The 18409-nt window shown below is 45.2% G+C and overlaps 2 protein-coding genes across 5 annotated transcripts in view; one reads left to right on the plus strand and one right to left on the minus strand.

The window, feature by feature from the left end:
* STPG1 (sperm tail PG-rich repeat containing 1) overlaps window positions 1-740 on the minus strand; it is a 49987-nt gene extending 49247 nt beyond the window's left edge. The window contains exon 1 of the mRNA XM_060080929.1: window positions 668-740. The gene's annotated coding sequence lies outside the window, so the exon portion shown is untranslated. The remainder of the gene's footprint in view (window positions 1-667) is intronic.
* Window positions 741-4767: 4027 nt separating this feature from the next.
* The window catches only part of NIPAL3 (NIPA like domain containing 3), a 49467-nt gene continuing 35825 nt past the window's right edge, over window positions 4768-18409 (plus strand). The window contains exons 1-2 of one of the 4 annotated variants that reach the window (XM_060089152.1): window positions 4768-4877; window positions 7736-8068. In XM_060089152.1, coding sequence (XP_059945135.1) covers window positions 7976-8068 — 93 coding nt within the window. In that variant the 5' untranslated portion in view covers window positions 4768-4877; window positions 7736-7975. Of the gene's footprint in view, window positions 4878-4908; window positions 4969-6051; window positions 6137-7735; window positions 8069-18409 lie in introns of those variants that run through there. The other 3 variants (XM_060089155.1, XM_060089154.1, XM_060089153.1) reach the window with 3 other exon arrangements.

Here is an 18409-nt window from a genome sequence, read left to right on the forward strand (position 1 = left end):
GGGCACGAACCCGCGTCCCCTGCATTGGCAGGAGGACTCTCAACCACTGCGCCACCAGGGAAGCCCTTGAGTTTTATTTTGCTCAGCTTTTTTCCTAAGGAACTTACATCATTTATAAATACTAAGGAATGAAGGATTGAATAAATGATGTTATGCTCTACCAATCCTTTGCTCCTTCAGTATTTACTCTTCACTTTATTCTATCACCCTCACAGCAGCAATTCTCAATCGTTTATGGTGGACAATCTATACTAAAAACTTAATATTTAATATAATTATTGGCAACACACTCAAAGAAATTAAGAAATCAAAAACAACAGAAACAAGTCAATATTGATCACAGCACAATCACTACTCTAGTATAAGAATGTCTTTTAGGATCTATAAAAGCAGCCACTATTCACTTATCACATCTCAGTGCAGTGTTGTTGTCTTAGTAATAACCATCTACTTCCCTAGCTGCAATAAAGCTGTTATTTTTTAAATGCATTAGTGTGCTAGAATTATGAGTAATTCGAAGAGATTTAAGCTTCCTATTACAATGGTAATATGTACATATTGTCAAATTTTTGGAAAGATAAATTTAAAAGATTTAAAAAACAATCCATATTCCTACCACCCAAAGACAACACTATTAATAATGTTTTCCAGCCTTGTTACTGCGTACCTGTGAAGCCAGGATGAGAGAAGGTGCAGCCCAGGTGTGAATGGAGCACTGTGCAGATGTGCCTCACTGGTGCACTTGCTTGTATAACTGTTCATGACAGGATGTCATGGGCCTGGAATCTAAGAAAGAGCAATGAAGATATATTAACTTCCTAATCAACAGCATATGTTTAAGCAGTTCCCAGGTGAGGGCCAGTGCAGTGATCAAGAGTATCCAGTCCTCTGTTCAAGGTTAATAGTCCTGGGTTCTGCCACTTAATAGTTCTTATTTGGATGAGTCACTTGACCTTTTAAATCCATTTCCTCTTCCATAAATGGAGATTGGTAACAGTACCTTCCTCTCACGTTGCTTGTGAGGATCAAATACGATGATCCACAAGTAGTATTTAATGCTGCTTAGCCTACAGTAGGCTTTTATTAACACTAGATTTTAATACATGCACGGGGATAATATATTAACAGCTTAAAATAATAGCTGTCATTTCTTGAGCCCCTACACTCTTAAATGCCTTGTATAGAATACTTCATGCAATCCTTACAATAATCCAGTGAGGTATTATCCCCATTTTACAGATGAGAAAACTGAAATTCAGAGGGAGGGGTTAAGTGACTTACTCGAGGTCACACCAGAAGTGAGAGGTGGGATCAGGCTTTGAACCCAGGAAGTCTGACTTCTGCTTGTTCTGAACCACTATAATAACCTCTAAGGCAGCACACACTAAATGTTAACATGCTAAATGTTGACATTTACTATCCTTGAGTGTGTATGGTTGGTTTTTTAAAAATTAGGACATTGCATATAGTCCTGTGCAATGTACTATGCAAATAGAGTCCTATGCAAATATTTAGGCTGTCTTGAATTTTCACAGGATGCTGGGGGTCCCCAGAACTCAGTTTGAAAATTCCTGAGGCAGTTCATTGTTGGGTAGTTCTAACTGCTAGAAAGTTCCTGCGTGAATCAGCTCAGAATAAGTCTCACTCCTCTTCCACATTGGTGAGTTTTGAAATGCAGGTCATAGCTTGTAGTCTTTTGTGAAGCTTTTGTTTGTTATGTGCATGTGTATGTTTGCTGGATCACAATATAAAATGCATTTCTTACCATGGGTCACAGTCAAAAAGTTTGAAAGCCGCTGTTCTATATGACTATTCTTCAGGTATTTGAAGGCAGCTGTCATAACCCACAACCTAAAGACTAATTCTCTTCTCCATAAGGGACCTCTTCAGCTTCTGCAATACCCTTGTAACATGGGGATTCCTCCCTTATACTGGGTACCATCCTCTGGCCCTGTCACCAGATTCATCTGGGCCTCTCCTCAAATTGCCTTTGGGATGACTTCCTTGACCACTCTCTCTTCGGAAGCACCACCCATCTCTCTCTAGCCCCTGACCCTGTCTTATTTTTCTCAAAGCACTTTTCACTACCCAACATCATATTTTATATGTAATATATAAAATATTTTTTTATGATCTTCATCAATAAGATGTTCATCACTGAATCCCCAGTCTGTTTCCTGGCACATAGCAGTTGCTCAATAAATATTTGTGGACTGAATGAAGGGATGAATACTAGGAGTAGACACATTTTTTTCCATAATGTATATAGATGTACTCATAATATTAAATACAACTCTTTCCATTAGGAGCTACATTCTAGAAAGATTTAACTCACAAAACTACAACAGTAGGCATGTTTTCATTCTACCATCTCTATGTTTTAAAAAACCCTTATTATTTATCTTATAGTATTATCACATATTTCATATATTTATGCATGTATTTTACTGTACAAGTATATTAATATATACTAACTCATGTATACTGTTACCTTTATATGGAATTTTATGGGACTTGCATGAGTATAGTTTTGACTATATGAGATTTTTATTGATTCAGTTACAATGCTATGGTGCATCTTGGAAGTATTTTACATTTTTCAAAGCAATCTCGGGTAAATAATCTATTTGATATTTTTCTGAAGCCGAGAAAGTATGTCGGAGAGCTGGAATAAACTTCCGCTGCCGGCTAGTGACCTCTAGATTCCAATCACAGCCTTTCGTTTCACAGATGGGTAAACCGAAGCCCCGAGCAGGGGTGGACCTGGGATTAGAATTTAGCTCTTTGTGGTCCACCTGCTGCCAGACGCCCCCAAACGTTTGTACACTCGCCGGGGCTGAGGCAGGGGAGTCAGATGCCCACGCCCCTCACCGGAGCTCTGTGGGGAAGGCATGCCCTGGTTATTATCACCACTTTTCAGGTGGGGACTCTGAGGCCACACCTCCAGGGAGGGGAACCTCCAACAGTGGCTTCTTCCGGCCCTCACGGCACCACCTAGCTCGGCAGCGGAATTCCGCACGCACCGGGCAGGCGGCGGTCTCAGTGGGTGTCCCATGCGGTGAGCCGGGTCCTCCTCCCCACGACCCTGGCATCCATCCCCCAAAAGGGACATCTTCCTACCTTGTCGGGTGCCCCAGGGCTGAATCTGGCCTGTCAACCTCCCTGTCGCTATGGCAACCACAGGCCTAAACATTCTAACTTCCACCTTCTGCCCGCTTCCTGATGAACTCGAGCCAATGGTGTCCTCCGTTTCTTTAGCGTGAAAAGTTGTTGGCCAATGATCAGAGGCATTTCAAAAACCGCTGGGAAGCTGCCAGAATTTTAGGGTTCAGGTTAACTACGTCAGGATGGGTGGGGAACCTTAATAGGGCTTATCTAGGCCACCCCACGAAATCTTGTGATAGACCCAAAGCCTTAGACTTTTGCTCACCCAGAAATCCTACTTCAAGGAATAAACCTAAAAGAACTAACATTCATCGAAGCCCTGTTTATAAGAGCCAAAGAAAAAAGACTGAAACGGGCAACATACGAGGGCAGCCATGTAGTGTTCCAGGAGCCCCTCTTTACACACTTAAGAGCAATCACAGTGATCTTGTCATTCTCCCTCTTAGAACACTCCAAGGGCTCCCCTTTAAACTTAGGATGAAATCCAAACATCTTCATATAAGCTGTCCCTTGTCCGTCCCGCTCCCCCTTCCCACGCGTCAGAAAAATCTCGCACCAGCCACGCTGTCCTTTGGGCAGTTCCTACAATATGTCAACCTTGTCCTGCTCTCGGGTGTTCCCTCTGAGTTCGCTTGGTGTCAGGGTCTGAACCACAACTGCCTCTTTCTCATCATCGAGGTCTCTGTCCAAATGTCATGTCTTCACCTGTAAAATGGGCATGAGCCCAATGTCTCACTCGGGGGGTTGTTGAGAGGATCTGGAATGAAATGCATGTGAGTGAAAAAGCAGAAGCTCCATGCACGTATTAATTATCTTTTAAATACAACTCATTTTGTAAATTTTTAATTTTTAAATTGAAATATAGTTGCTGTACAATATTATATGTTACAGGTGTACAGTATAGTGATTCACAATTTTTTAAGGTTATACTCCATTTATAGTTATTATAAAATATTGGCTATATTCCCTGTATTGTACAATATATCCTCGAGGCAATTATAACTATTACACTTGTACATTACGGAAGCATTCAAGTGCTGGGCTTACTGGTGGACCTTAAGTATGGCTGAGCTGGGGACGTACCGGGAGGGTTGGTATATTGTGCTGCCAACAGGTGTTCCGGGAAGACAGGCAAGGGGAGATTTTTATGCGGGCCTTGAAAGATGTGTAGGATTTGAATACCTGGTGAGAGCGTGGGGTGGGGCAACAGCAGGAGCAAAGCCCGGGAGGGGCCTCTGAGGATAAGGAGGCAGGACACCTGGCAAGCTGCCCACCTGTAGGGCAGGTGGAGTGAGCAAGTCACCGGAGCTTTCTAGACACAGCCCAAGGAGGGAGCGGAGTTTCGTTCCAACGTCCTTCCTGTGGCCGCTAGAGGGGACCCTCTCTAGGCGAGCGCAAAGCTCCTGCGGGGCGCCGCCTCCTCAAGGCTCTCCCCCTACACTTCAAGCAAGCTTCTCGGCGGAGCCAATGCCGGAGGTCTGTCCCACCCATCCCCTCCTCGCAGCCACTCGCCTGCGCCAAATGTCCGACAGCTTTTGACTGGCAGGCAGTCTGGCAAATCAAATCGCTGCCTTTGAAAGCAAAACACTGCAGCACTCGGGCAGCTCTGGGTTGCGGAAGGAATCTAGGAGGCTGTGCCTCCGGGTTGCGCGAAGAGTCTAAGTCATTGCTCAGAAACCTCTGATAGGTGGGCCTTAGCGGAAACGCCGCCGGTGAGTAGTGATTAAGACTAAGGGCGGGGGAAGGGGGACTTGAATTCACACTTCGTTTCAGGAAAAGCGAATGCATTTGTGATCACCTACCGTAAATATCTTGCTTCTTGTCATTTTGGGTCTCATTGCCTCAGAATGCTTTTTCCATTTTCTAATCGAGGAGAGGGGCGTGGATTTGCCTTAGTAAAGGTGATGCCAGGCGTTACCAAATCAGGAAGTGAAATAGAGTAACTTCGCCTAAATTGTTCCTATACACGCCGGCTTGGGCGATACCAGATGGTGGAGTTAGCAGGTGGATGAGAGAAGACCTTCTTGATCCATGCTGGCCTCTGGAAGTAGTTTCCAGCGCATTGGGTGGGGACTTTAGCGTGTAACCCTTTAGTGAGCCAAAGCCCAGGAAAGGGAAAGCGCTTGGCCTGTAACTGGCACTCAGCAACCGGAAGCTGAATTGGCAGGTGTTGGGAAAGGGCGCGTTTGAGTTGTTCGTTCAGGCAGAGCCACATTCTATCAGTAGGGTCTAACAAAATACAGACCCTACTCTTAGCAGCCACGAGCTACGTTTCTCTAGGCTGGGAAACCGTATTCTGTGGGTCAGTGAAGTAATTCATTGAGATGAGGGCTGGGGGATGGAGTGGAAGCCATCACCTAGTGAATTATCTTTCCTTTTTGAGTCAGCGACCCTGTGCTCACTGGTGGCTGTGAGGGCCTCAAAATTAAGGGATGGCTGGCAGCACAGAGTTGGCTCCTTGCCTCTAGGGCATATGTTAGTCCTGGAAAAGTGCTTTGAAGTCAGGAAAAGAGAGTCGCTGGGCAAAGAACGTGTGCCTTATAAGGAAGGGCAACTTGCAGAGAGTTCCTCCAAGGCTTTTAGTCCCAACGGCTACCCAGCTGAGGGAGAGTTTTCTGTCTTTGCAGGCCATGATGCCTCAGAGGCCTGGGTTTCCTGAGGCAGAGAGGGAAGCTGCTTTTTCAAAGCGAATTAAATGAGAGTAACCACAGCCTCTACAAAGGAGGGCAAAAACAGAAACCCACCTGGAGGAACCAGCTGATCCAAAGGAGGTTAGTTAGGGGCCTGGATTCCCATCAGCCCCTTGGCACATCCCTGTGGTCTCTCTGACGTGCTGTGGGCGGGGCTGGCTATACGGGCTGTATCTCTGGAGTCGTGGTTGGTTAGGCCTGAGTAAGCCGTTCTCTTCTTGCCCGTGAAGCAGCCACGGTGCCCCAGGTGCTTCACAGGCCTGTCTATAGCCAGTCAGCAGGTATGTATGGAGGTCACCGTGCCAGGCTCTGGGCTAGATCTCAGCAGGGAGCAACGGAGCAGGAGATTCAGCAAACTGCTTCCCAGAATTTGTGCTCCAGTGCCCCTTCACCTCCAGGCTGAAAGCCTCTAAGAGGGTCTCAGAGATCAAGGGAACCCTGGGCCACCCTTTCTTCCTAAGGCATAAAAGTATAGTGAAGAATAATTACGCTTTTCACAAGATTACAAACAAATATTCGTAGGGCTTTACAGTCAGGGAGGTCTGGTTATGGGATGTGAGTTACAAAGTTGTCTGATGAGTGTACTTCATGTATATATATATACCGAATATATAACCTCATCTAGAGGCAGAAGCAATCCTTTAACTTTGAGGCCCTTTGACAAAGTGAGACCTGGGCTACATTGTCTAAGTGCTGCCCGTGTGCTAAGCCCTGCATCTGATGTCTTCTAGATACTGGACTCAGTGTTAGTCCTATAACATAAGACTGTGCTGTTCACACCAGGAACCAGAATTCCTGGGCCTAGGGCTAGATAACAGAAGGAACTGGAAGCTACTGGAAAGATAGGAGGCAGCTTTCTCACACCTTGAGGCACAGCAGAGACTTTGTTTGGCACGCAGTAAGCCCTCAAATATTCGTTGCTTGAGAGAAAGAAAGGTGTATTCATAGGCAAATTAAATAATTAGACTGATAATAATAAAATTAATAATAATAATAACTGACATTCATTGACCATTCACTGTGCACACATTTTATATGCATTATGTCACCAAATTCTCATAACACATGGGTGCGGAATATCCATGTTTCACAGCAGAGGAGACTGGCTGAAAAGTTAAATGACTTGGCCAAGGTAAAACAGGTAGCACATGGCGGATCAAAAGTAATTTTAAATATTTTTATATTAAAATAAACATAGACCTTGCAGTAGAATCCAAATTTCTATTTTTTTTTTAAATATAAGAAGACCTCAAAGAAACCTTTAGCACTTGCAGAAGGTATTTTGGCCTATAACACTAAGGGCGTACTTCCTCTTTCTCTGTTTGGTAGAAAAGCTTGAGATGCCCTGAAAATATCAGTCCAATGAAGTTAATGGGAATTACCATCATTGCTGGTTTTACTTGAGGCCACATTTTACCCCTGTTCTACAGATGAGGCAACTGAGACTCCCAGAGGCAAAATGATCTGGTCGCTTAGGTCTTCCCCCTCCTGGTCCAATGTTGTATCACCTGTGCTAGGCTGACCCTCAGAAGCAGGACAATTCTTCCATCTTCCATGGAGATAACTTTTCTTCTCATTCTTTCTTTCCTGCATCAGAATGTAGATGGTTCCTGTTTTATGGCAGTGGGATTTTTTTCTTTTTTTGGAGTCCTGGAGAAGTAGATGTAGGTGGTGTTCTACTTCTTATGTCGGGGAGCCTATAGAAAAGTAGCATTTAAATTAGTATATGATGGAAGGAAGGAAGCAAAGGAGGCGAGGGATGGGGTTTTTAAAGGGCCGGGAAAAGGCTTTGAGGTAGGTGAGCCATATCTTTATTTGAGATGATAACGTTTCAATGTTTCATTGTACATGCATTTTTAATGTTCTTCCCCACCCTCTAGAGCACCTCGAGAATCAGGAAACGCATCCCTGTTTGTCTGCCTGGGAAGAGATCTAGAAACTGGCACGTCTCTGAGGGAAGATGAGGAAAAGGCTGTAAATCGGCCAAAAGAGCCTTGAAGTACTCTTTCCGCGTGGGAAAGTGATGGCTGGTGGAAGGAGGCGAACTCCACAAGGAAAGATGGCTTAGCAGCAGCTGCAGCTGCCAAACCAGACCCGGTGGGATATGCCCTTAGACCACCATGGACGGAGCCCACAGAGCAGCCCTGCAGCTGCAGCAGCTCCCGCCCGCGAGCAGTGCTGACCCTGTGAGTGAGGCTTCCTTCTCCTACAAGGCAAGAGATTTATTTTTTTGGTTTGGAATTTTATATTTTTCTAACAAGAAAGTAACACGGTACAGCATTGGCTAACGGATAGGTCCAGGGTCCGCGTGCCTGTCGCTGGCAGAAGCAGGCAGACCCTCCACGCGTACAAGAGAATGTGTAATCAAAAGAAATGTTCATTAAAATACATAAAAATAGGAAGGTAGAGAAGTATTTTAAAAGGAATTCATTCCCACTTAGAAGATTTGATTTTTTTGAAAAACCACCTGCTCCATTACTCCGAGACAACCTTTGTTCATATTTCTGTATATTTCCTTCCTGTCTTTTTCTGGTATTACAGATTGGGGATCAGATTGTACAGAGAGTTTTGTTTCTTGGTTGTTTCCCTTAACCTTGTTTGTGGACTATTTCCCCACGTCACTGAGTAGTGATTGAAAGCATGCTTTCTGAATGATTGCACAGTAATCTGTTGAGCTGCTGTATCAAAATTTGCTGGAAAGACCTCCTATTGTTGGATGTTTAGGTTGTTTCTAATCTGGGATGACTGTAAATGCTGCAGTGAACATCCCAGAGAGCATGCCCCTTTGCTATCTCTAAGAATTGGATAGGGCTTCCCTGGTGGCGCAGTGGTTGAGAGTCCGCCTGCCGATGCAGAGGACACGGGTTCGTGCCCCGGTCCGGGGAGATCCCACATGCCGCGGAGCGGCTGGGCCCGTGAGCCATGGCCGCTGAGTCTGCGCGTCCGGAGCCTGTGCTCCGCAACGGGAGAGGCCACAACAGTGAGAGGCCAGCGTACCGCAAAAAAAAAAAAAAAAAAAAAAGAATTGGATAGCCCTGGAAGAGGCAGTCTCTCCCCAACAAGCGAGGTCACAAATGCCAGTGCATCAAGAATACAGCAAATAAGAAAATATAGTTAATATAATTGCCCTTGTGGTGAATGGATGCCAAATAGACAAACACAGAATTTAAGAAAACACAGAACACTCTCCCTGATGAGGTTTCTAATAAGTTTCCATTTTAATCACAAATTTTATTCAGTTACTTATTACAGAAATATCTTCATGCCAGAGCAAAGGTAAATAAGTCATAGTGACTCTACCAAAGAGCTTAAGAATTGAGGTGGCAGATAGGCATGTGAACAAAGGGTGATGAGCTGACCGAAGTACCAGGGGGGATAAAGGGAAGAAGGCTAGGCTTCAAATCCCTACCTGTTCCTATCTAAGTGATTAGACGTAGGGCTTAGGTAACCCTCAGAGCTTCTCTTACGGGTAGGATGGTGGTAGCAACACCTCCCTCCATCCCCCATCCTTCCTGGGCTGCATGGATCAATGAGAAAGCACGTAGCCCAGTGCTAGGCATGCAGGAGGGGCTTGACTCACCGCTTGACTCAGAAATGTCTCGTGGTTACAAACAGGAACAGATGAAGGTGCACAGAGCAGAGGAAGGAGTAGTTAATTCTGCCTGGGGGAAGGGGAAGGGGTTTCTAAGGGGAAGCTGTCTCTTTCCTCCTTGATTTTAAGGGTATTTTGGTTGCAAGGAATAAAAATCCATGTCAGAGACGCTGAAGGGAAAGGTAAAATTATTATAAGGCTACAGGGTAGCTCATGGAACCCAGGGGCGAGAAGGGCCGTGGGGCTTGAAAGGTGGTAGAACTCTTAATCACACGTTCAAAAGAGGGAGGATCTGATTGACCCAGCTTGGGTCAGGTGTCTACATTCGTCCAATCAGTAGTGGCTGGGGGTGGGGTCCTCCAGCAAACATGGTGTCTCCACGCTGTGGGCTTGTGGCTGGGTGGGTTTTCCCAGAGGCATCTCCTACCTTTGGGGAAAACATGGAGAGGCCCCAAGTCCACGCTGATCGGGGGATGGCGTTAGAAACAAGCAGTTTGCCCTGAGTTACAGCCCCACCCTCACCCTACCCAGCAGGGAATGGATTCTGGTTGTTGGGGGAGGGTGGTCTGTGAGACCAACAGGCTGAGCTGCCCGAGGGGCGGCATCCTTGCGGGTCTCTGACACTGGAGGCTCTGCTTCAGCCTGCAAGAGTCGGGCCTCACTTTCTTCTATTTAGCAAACAGGTCTTTCAGCTGAGCACCTGCCATATATGTGCCTATGCTGGGTGGGGCGGGAGCTATGTAGGTAATTGAGATATCTCCTCCCTGAAGGAGTCTAGAAGGGTGGCGGGGAAGCCATTTCCACAAGTATCTACCCTTCAGGACAGAATTTGGCATAAAAAGAGAGATTCAGCAGGGTGTTAAGAGCATGGCCTCTGGAATCAGGGAGACCTGGCTTCCAGTCCCAGCTCTGTCACTTTGTAGCATTATAATTTGGGGAAAGTCATGTAATTCCTCTGCGCATCAGCATTAAGTTCATCCTATAGGGTGGTTATGAGGATGACCTGAATTTACAGAAAAGGAAACTGAAGCTGCCTGCACCATCTCCTGTTTTCTGCCTGTGGTAATCCTACCCACCCTTCCAGCTCCAGCTCAAATATCACCTTTTCCATGAAGCCTTTGTCAGTCTTCCTGGCAGGAAAATATAGGTCCTTTATCCACACTTTTATAGCCAATTCACAATTAGTATGGTAATCATCATCATAATAATAGCTACTAACATTTGTTGTGTTTACTATAACAGGGACTGTGTTAATCCTCACAAAAGTCCCATAAGGTAAGTACTATTATATCCCCATTTTACAAATGAGGAAACTGGCACAGAGACGTTAATTAACTTGCCCAAGACCACACAGTCAATAGGTCATAAAACTGGAATTTGAAAGAAGCCTGTGCTCTGCCAAAGCCCGTGGTTTTATCCACCACTTCCTCTTGCCTACATTGTGCTCGGCACTCTGCAAGGCCCCTTCTCTCCCTGATACTGGTTATTAAGTGTCGAAATAGCAGTCGTGGATAAGGTAATGCCTTACCTGCTGGAGAAGGTAAACCTGAAGCCAGGTCACAGGTGTAGCAGAGCCCCTTAGCCAGCCTGCTGCATCCCTTGCATTTGAATATGAGTAACCCTCAGAGCAAGCCAGAATGCAGTTTATACTTAACTGTTAGCATTTTAAGCCCAAGGGACTATGAGAGTTCAGTTTAAATAGCAAGTGATGACAGTCTTGTCACTGTGGTATGTAAATAGATGCTGTTGTTGGCAGATGTAAAGCAGGCGCTGGAACAGGAGATCTGAGCTGAGGTTTCACTTGGATACCAATATCCAAGGTTTCCTGCCCCTGCGACCTTTGGCTGCTTTTCTGCGAACAGTTTCTTTTCTTTCAGAGTTGTAGCTGGTGAAAGATCAATTATTGGATCAGAGAATATCAGAGCCAGAAGGGTCCTTAGAGCTGTTGCTAATGCTAACGATAAAAATGAAAATTGTAAAAATAATAATGGTAGCAGCTAGAATTGTTTTAATATTTATTACATGAGGGTTTACAGTCAGCTTCATTTTTCAGAGGGGAAGCTGAGGCTTCAGAGTGATTGCCCTGAAGTCACACAGCAGTAAGTGGCAGAGGCAGGACCCCAGCCCAGGTCTGCTGGTTTTCAAAATCTGTGTTGGTAAGCTGAAGCAGAGAGGGAAGTGACTTTGGGTCTGCTGCCCCCTTCCCTTGATGGCTGGGTCTGTTGGAGCCATGGCTTGAACCTGCCCCTCAGTGGGAGCACCGGTGTTTCAGTCTGCACCTTTTCGTAAGGCACAGAGTCATTGATCCCAAGATCGAATCCCTGTCCTGGGTTAGCCGTCCACATGTATTTATGAGCACTTAACACTTTGAATAACTTTGGTGAAGACCCCTGGGTGGTTCCTCAGCCAAAAGCAGAGCATGCTGGGTCGAGACGTCTCCCAGCAGTGTCCAGAGCTGGAGGCTCCGGTTGCTGTCCTCCTCCCTCCCTGCCAGTAGACCTGGACACCACCATTTCACAGTTTCCAGTGCTGAGGTTTGGAGGAGGAACTTAATGTCAGGAGCCCTGCTGGTTGTCGCCTCAACTCTGAATTGCCCTCCACCAGGAACTTGAGGGCGGCTGGTAGGTGTGTGTTCAAATTGTGTAACCCCCGGGCTACTGGCAGCTTCCTTGCTTGACTTTAAATGCTCATAAAATTGAACCCATCACCACTTCACAAGGGTTTGGGGCATAGTTAGCGTTGATGAAGCCCTTTGAAACCCTTGGATGAAAGGGCATGAAGTTGTATTGCACTGTTACTGTGTCTGTAGCCAGTCGTTATGAATGGAGATTAATATGCTTGAGGTAATGGCTTTTAAAAGAAACCTCAGCTTCCTGTGTCATTAGTGGGAATGTAGCCCTTACAAGGTGAGGATCTTTTTTTCTTTATTTTGCCACCTTTGAAGGACACCGCAGAGAATATAGTGGGAGACAGATTCTCATCAGAAAACTGGAAGTCAGACCTCTAGCTTTAAGTCCTCCCATCCTCACCTTGTACAGGTTATTTAACTACTCTGAGTCTTCCTTCGTTCATCTCTAAACTCCTTCCAACTTGCGTGCTAAAAATAGGACTCATAGTAGTACCCACTTCGTAGGGTTATTTGTGGCTCAAAGGTGATGCGTAGAAAGGGCTTAGTGCCATGCCTGACATATATATATATATATAATACATGTGATATATAAATGCTCCATAAATATTATTATGGTAACCTTTTAACCTTGCTTTTTTGTTGTTGTTGTTGTTGTTTTTGCGGTACGCGGGCCTCTCACTGTTGTGGCCTCTCCCGTTGCGGAGCACAGGCTCCGGACGCGCAGGCTCAGCGGCCATGGCTCACGGGCCTAGCTGCTCCGCGGCATGTGGGATCTTCCCGGACCGGGGCACGAACCCGTGTCCCCTGCATCGGCAGACGTACTCTCAATCACCAGGGAAGCCCTTAACCTTGTTTTTGATGCTTAGACTGGTTTATCCCTGTGAGCTTCACAATTTCATTTCCTGGTTTCACCCCTCCACAGCCTCCTCCCTGAAACAGCATTGACTTGTCTGTGTGGCCACAGCTGCTTATTTCCCATCTTCATCTCTTTACTTGCCCTTGGCGAGTTGTTAGCAACCACTGTCGACCTAAATAGACCTAGAAGGCAGTAATCAAGCAAAAAGTTCATTTGCGATCCAAGAATTACAGTTCAGGGCACACAGATTCAGGTGTCAAGTCGAGGGCTTTTAAAGGTGAAGAAGGGAAGTTTGCATCACAAGGGATTTTCATTGCAGTTGGAGGGAGAAGCTAGTCTTGGCTGAGCGTGACTGAGCGCTCAGGCCATCACTGGGGGGGTGAGGGGAGCAGTCTGGTACTGTGACAAACGGCAAGCGTTCTTGCAGAGTCCTTAGAGTATTCATGGTTTGGCCTGGTTCAGAAGTTCATGGCTCCAGCCAGTGAGGACATATACAAGGTCCACCTCCTTAATGGCCTCCCAGCCCCATTTCATTTTTATTTATTTTTAAATTTATTTTTATTTATTTTTTATTTTTGGCTGCATTGGGTCTTCATTGCTGCACACAGGCTTTCTCTACTTGCGGCGAGCAGGGGCTACTCTTCGTTGCAGTGCACGGGCTTCTCACTGCGGTGGCTTCTCTTGTTGTGGAGCGTGGACTCTAGGCATGTGGGCTTCAGTAGTTGTGGCATGCAGGCTCAGTAGCTGTGGCACGCGGGCTTTCGTAGTTGTGGCTCACTCGCGGGCTCTAGAGTGCAGGCTCAGTAGTTGTGGCGCTCGGGCTTAGTTGCTCTGTGGCATGTGGGATCTTCCCGGACCAGTGCTCGAACCCGTGTCCCCTGCATTGTCAGGCGGATTCTTAACCACTGCGCCACCAGGGAAGCCCCCCAGCCCCATTTTAAAACCCTGACTTAAATGACTCCATTTTATGTCACATTTCACAGCACATTCTCCAGCAGCCTTGTGGATTCAGTCTCATCAGAGGACAGCTTGGTATCTCTGGGTAATAATAATGTAGTGGCTATCAGTTATAGGTCAAACCATAAGAAACTACCACTTTGGTAGGTCAAAACTGGTTGGATATTGGCAATTTCTATGGTTCACCCTAATTCTTAGTTACTGAGTTAAGTGTTTCTACCAAATGATCTCAAGAAGTTCATACACCAGCTCTGACAGAGGGGCACCGTCATCCCAACTAGCAGAAGAGAGCAGAACCAAGGCTTAGTGAAGCAGATCTCAGCAGCCTGCCTACTCTGAACCTGCAGCTGTCCTCTGAACAGCCCCCGCTCAGGTCTCCATTTCTGCACAGTTCCTGGGGCCTGTTTCCAGCTCTCCCCTGTCTCCCACTAAGGTGTTAAAGCAGCTTTGAAGTGTTTTTGGAGCAGCAACCAGAGTCTTTTTGTCTCCTACCTGCCGAAGGCAGTTCCTGCAAAATCACTGCCACTTATCACTTTGTAACAATTTACTCATTAGCGTAGGTAAACTGAGTTATTAGGCAGAGTGCCTCCCTGGCCCCAAGTTCTTTGCCTCCCATGAGGTTGAGGTCCTTGCTTTCAATCCTTAGGAGCCACACGTAGTGAAGGGCTTCCTTTGAGGTCCTCAAACTTGCCCCTCTAAGGAAACACTGTGTATTTCCTCACACTTTCTTTTCATTGACATCTAAAACTTAAAACTTTTGATTACAAGTTTAAATATTCACAAAGTATGTAATTCCTGACACATTTAAATTCTTTTTTTTTAAACTCTTACACATACTTAACTAAAGCCCCCAGAATATAAAGACCACTTGATCCCTACCATCAGACTTCTGAAAAGACTCTTCTTGAACAGTTGGAAAGTTTACATCATTCCTTTTCCTTCTTGAATTTCTATTTCCCTTCCATTTCCCCACAGAATTTTATCCCCAAATTGTGTCAGCTTGAAGAAAAACACACAACCTAAGAGTTGTGACTTAAGTTTTTTTCAGAGACCTTACTGAGGACTATAGCCTGGGAGACAGACGCTCAGTAGCTCTGAGGAAGCTGTTCTGAAGAGGTTGAGGGGGAAAGCAGTTTCTACGTATGTGATTTTTGGCTAAGAAATACATGCGGTAAAGTATACGTCTCTGTCAAAGATTACTGCTGGTCACAGAGAACAGATATCTGAAGTTAATGATTTAGTGCTTTTTTTTATGTGTGGGAAGATGCAAGAATCTGGGTTCATTCAAATTCTTCCTGAGATGTGCATCTAACTATCTAAGGGGCCTGCTTGTCCAAGCACAGAGCACCCTGTCATTGTCTTAATTTCCGTTCAGAGTGTACTGTCGGTCATCGACTACAACAAATTACAGCTTAATCCTTGCAGAATTGGGTGGTGAGCAAAAACACTCTTGTTCTTCTTTGTTTATATGTGTCTGTCTTTCAACACTTAAAATTTTTATGGACACCTATCATACTTCTCTACAAGAAAGAATGTAGAGTATGTAACCAAATTTCTTTTTAAAAATTTCCTTTGATATAAGGTTCATAGGTATTGATTCAATACAGAATTTTTTATACAATTAAATAAAAGCAATTGATTAATGCAGTATAAATTTTTATCATCATTATTGAACAAAAATAACTTTGTGTTAGAAAAATGTATCTGAAAAGATTTGGACTTGATTTTCAATATTCAACGTAAATATTATTAATTGGTAGAATGAGATAGAGTTTAGCATCAGTCCTGTTGCAAGCTTTGGTTTTTGTGGCTAGAAGTGCTGAGGCTCTTCATGTACCCCGAATGGAAGAAGTATTGTTACAGCAGTATCACTGAATTCTTTCAACTCCTTCCAAGTTATGTGCTAAAAATCACGTAGTGATAAACTAGTTTTATTGACCTATCAGCTAACAGTATGATTAAGACCTCATTCATTTTTGTTCAAAGCAACGTACTAGACACACAATTTAGAACAGGATTTGTTTTTGCTTTTACAGTTTCCGTGAAGTTTACCAAAAAAGCATGATCAATTATGCCGGTCGCTTTTTTCACTTAGAGGCACATTGGGTTAATCTCATATATCCAGAAAGGATTGGGGAAATTGAAATATTATTAATTTTACTACACCTTTGCCCTTACTATATTGTAATACATATATGTGTACATATATTTTAACTGTAGAATATAATGCAAATATTTACTATATTTGTACATGTATTTATCCCTTGCTTGAATATATTTTTGTCAAAACTTAGAACTGTAGGTGTAACCTAATTAACAAAGCTAGTCTTTATCGTACAAACATCAGTTAAATCAGACTTTCTGATTTCAGTATATCTTAACAAGGGCCAAGTTATCCCATTCTGATATCTGTCATGGCTTACAGGAATACGTATGAGAGAGGGAGAGAAAACAGTTCCTAGAATGGGCATTTATCACTAAAGAAATCTCCCAGGAAACAAAATTTCAAAATTCCCCTGGGTTTCTTAGTGGTTTTACAACCTGGGGCAATGTACCAGAGTAAGATTCCACATGAGTGAAGGACAAGCCTGTCTTTGATAAAGTGGGAGGAAGCTACAGAGAAAAGTAAGAAAGGGGGACAATAGGAAGCTAGCAAAGGGCACAGATGGAAATGAGGATATGGTGATTGAATCCCTTAAAACTGTCAGTCTTGGGCTTCCCAGGTGGCGCAGTGGTTGAGAGTCCGCCTGCCGATGTAGGGGACACAGGTTCGTGCACCGGTCCAGGAAGATCCCACATGCCGCGGAGTGGCTGTGCCCGTGAGCCATGGCCGCTGAGCCTGCACATCCGGAGCCTGTGCTCCACAACGGGAGAGGCCACAACAGTGAGAGGCCCGCGTATCGCAAAAAAAAACCCAAAAACTGTCAGTATCAGCAAAACCTTTGTAGAAAAGAGTCTCTGGGCCCCCCAATCTGAAGGATATGGCCTTCTAGATCTTGCTACCCTGATTTCTCTTTTAGAAACAGTCCTAATGACATCACTCAGAGCCTCCCTATCATCTCCAAGCCCAAATCCAAACCCTTTGAAGTCGAGAAGCCCCCTCCCAATCTGACCAGCCCACCCCTAAGCCTTATCCCTCTACACTCAGGTTTCTTCTATCTTCTGTGGACCCTCGCCCAGCTATATAGAAGCCCTCGTTGGTCCTCAAGCTTTCACACACACATCCCCTTTTACCTCTCAGTGCCTTTGAGCCCACTTCCTGGGTCTTATCCCTCCACATCACCTTCTTTCCATTCCACAAAGGCACCATGCTCATTCCCATCATGGGGGCTTCCCACCCCACCCCCATCACTCTACGTCTTCAGATCTCTCTCTGAAACCATTCTTCAGAGATGCTTCCCTGACTTCCCTTAATCCTGGGTCTCTCACACACTAGATCAGGCCTCTGTGCTTCTCCTAGGTAGCTCTAACTGAAGTGTGCTTAAAAATAATCAGGTGTTTAATATATACTGCATGAGGACCGGGACAGCGCATGGCACGTTGGCAGTCAGTGCATGGCACACACTAGGCACTGAATACGTGAATAAGTGTCTGGAATGCTCTTCTTCCCTCCTCTGTAAAGTGTCTGTATTCTGTACTAGCCTAGGAACCTTTGAGTCAAGAACCAATTCCCCAGCCCTTGATAATAGCTACTAATTATTGAATATCTGTCCTGTGTCAGGCATTGTTCTAGAGCTTTAAATATTCCATAGCTTGACATAATAGTTAAGAACATGGGCTCTAATGTCAGACTACCTGGGTTCCAGTCCTGCTTCATCCACTTACCAGCTACCTCATACCCTCTGTGCCTCAGTTTCTGCACTGTAAAATTAGATAATAATACTACCTACCTTATAGGGTTGTTATGAGGATTAAATGAGTTAATATATATGAAGTACTTGCAATAGTATTTGGCATGTAGTAAGTGCTTAATAAGTACTGTTGTTTTTCATTATCGTTGTCGTGATTATTTCTAATATTTACAATAAACCCAGTCTGTCAGTTTCCAAAGGCTGAGCTCTCTCTAGTAGAAGAGCTGGCCAGCCATGTAAAAAGAACTCAGGCTGGGACTTCCCTGGTGCCACAGTGGTTAAGAATCCACCTACCAATGCAGGGGACACAGGTTCGACCCCTGGTCCAGGAAAATCCCACATGCAGCAGAGCAACCAAGCCCATGCGCCACAACTATTGAGCCTGTGCTCTGGAGACCGCGAGCCACAACTACTGAGCCCACGCACCTCAACTACTGAGCCCATGTGCTGCCGCTACTGAAGCACACGCCCTCTAGGACCCGTGTGCCACAACTACTGAGCCCGCGTGCTGCAACAGCTGAAGCCTGCGTGCCTAGAGCCCGTGCTCTGCAACAAGAGAAGCCACCACAATGAGAACCCCATGCACTGCAATGGAGAGTAGCCCCAGCTTCTCTTGTGGCTTCTCTTGTTGTGGAGCATGGGCTCTAGGCGCGTGGGCTTCAGTAGTTG

This window comes from Mesoplodon densirostris, chromosome 2 (assembly GCF_025265405.1).
Source record: "Mesoplodon densirostris isolate mMesDen1 chromosome 2, mMesDen1 primary haplotype, whole genome shotgun sequence".
NCBI lineage: Eukaryota > Metazoa > Chordata > Mammalia > Artiodactyla > Ziphiidae > Mesoplodon > Mesoplodon densirostris.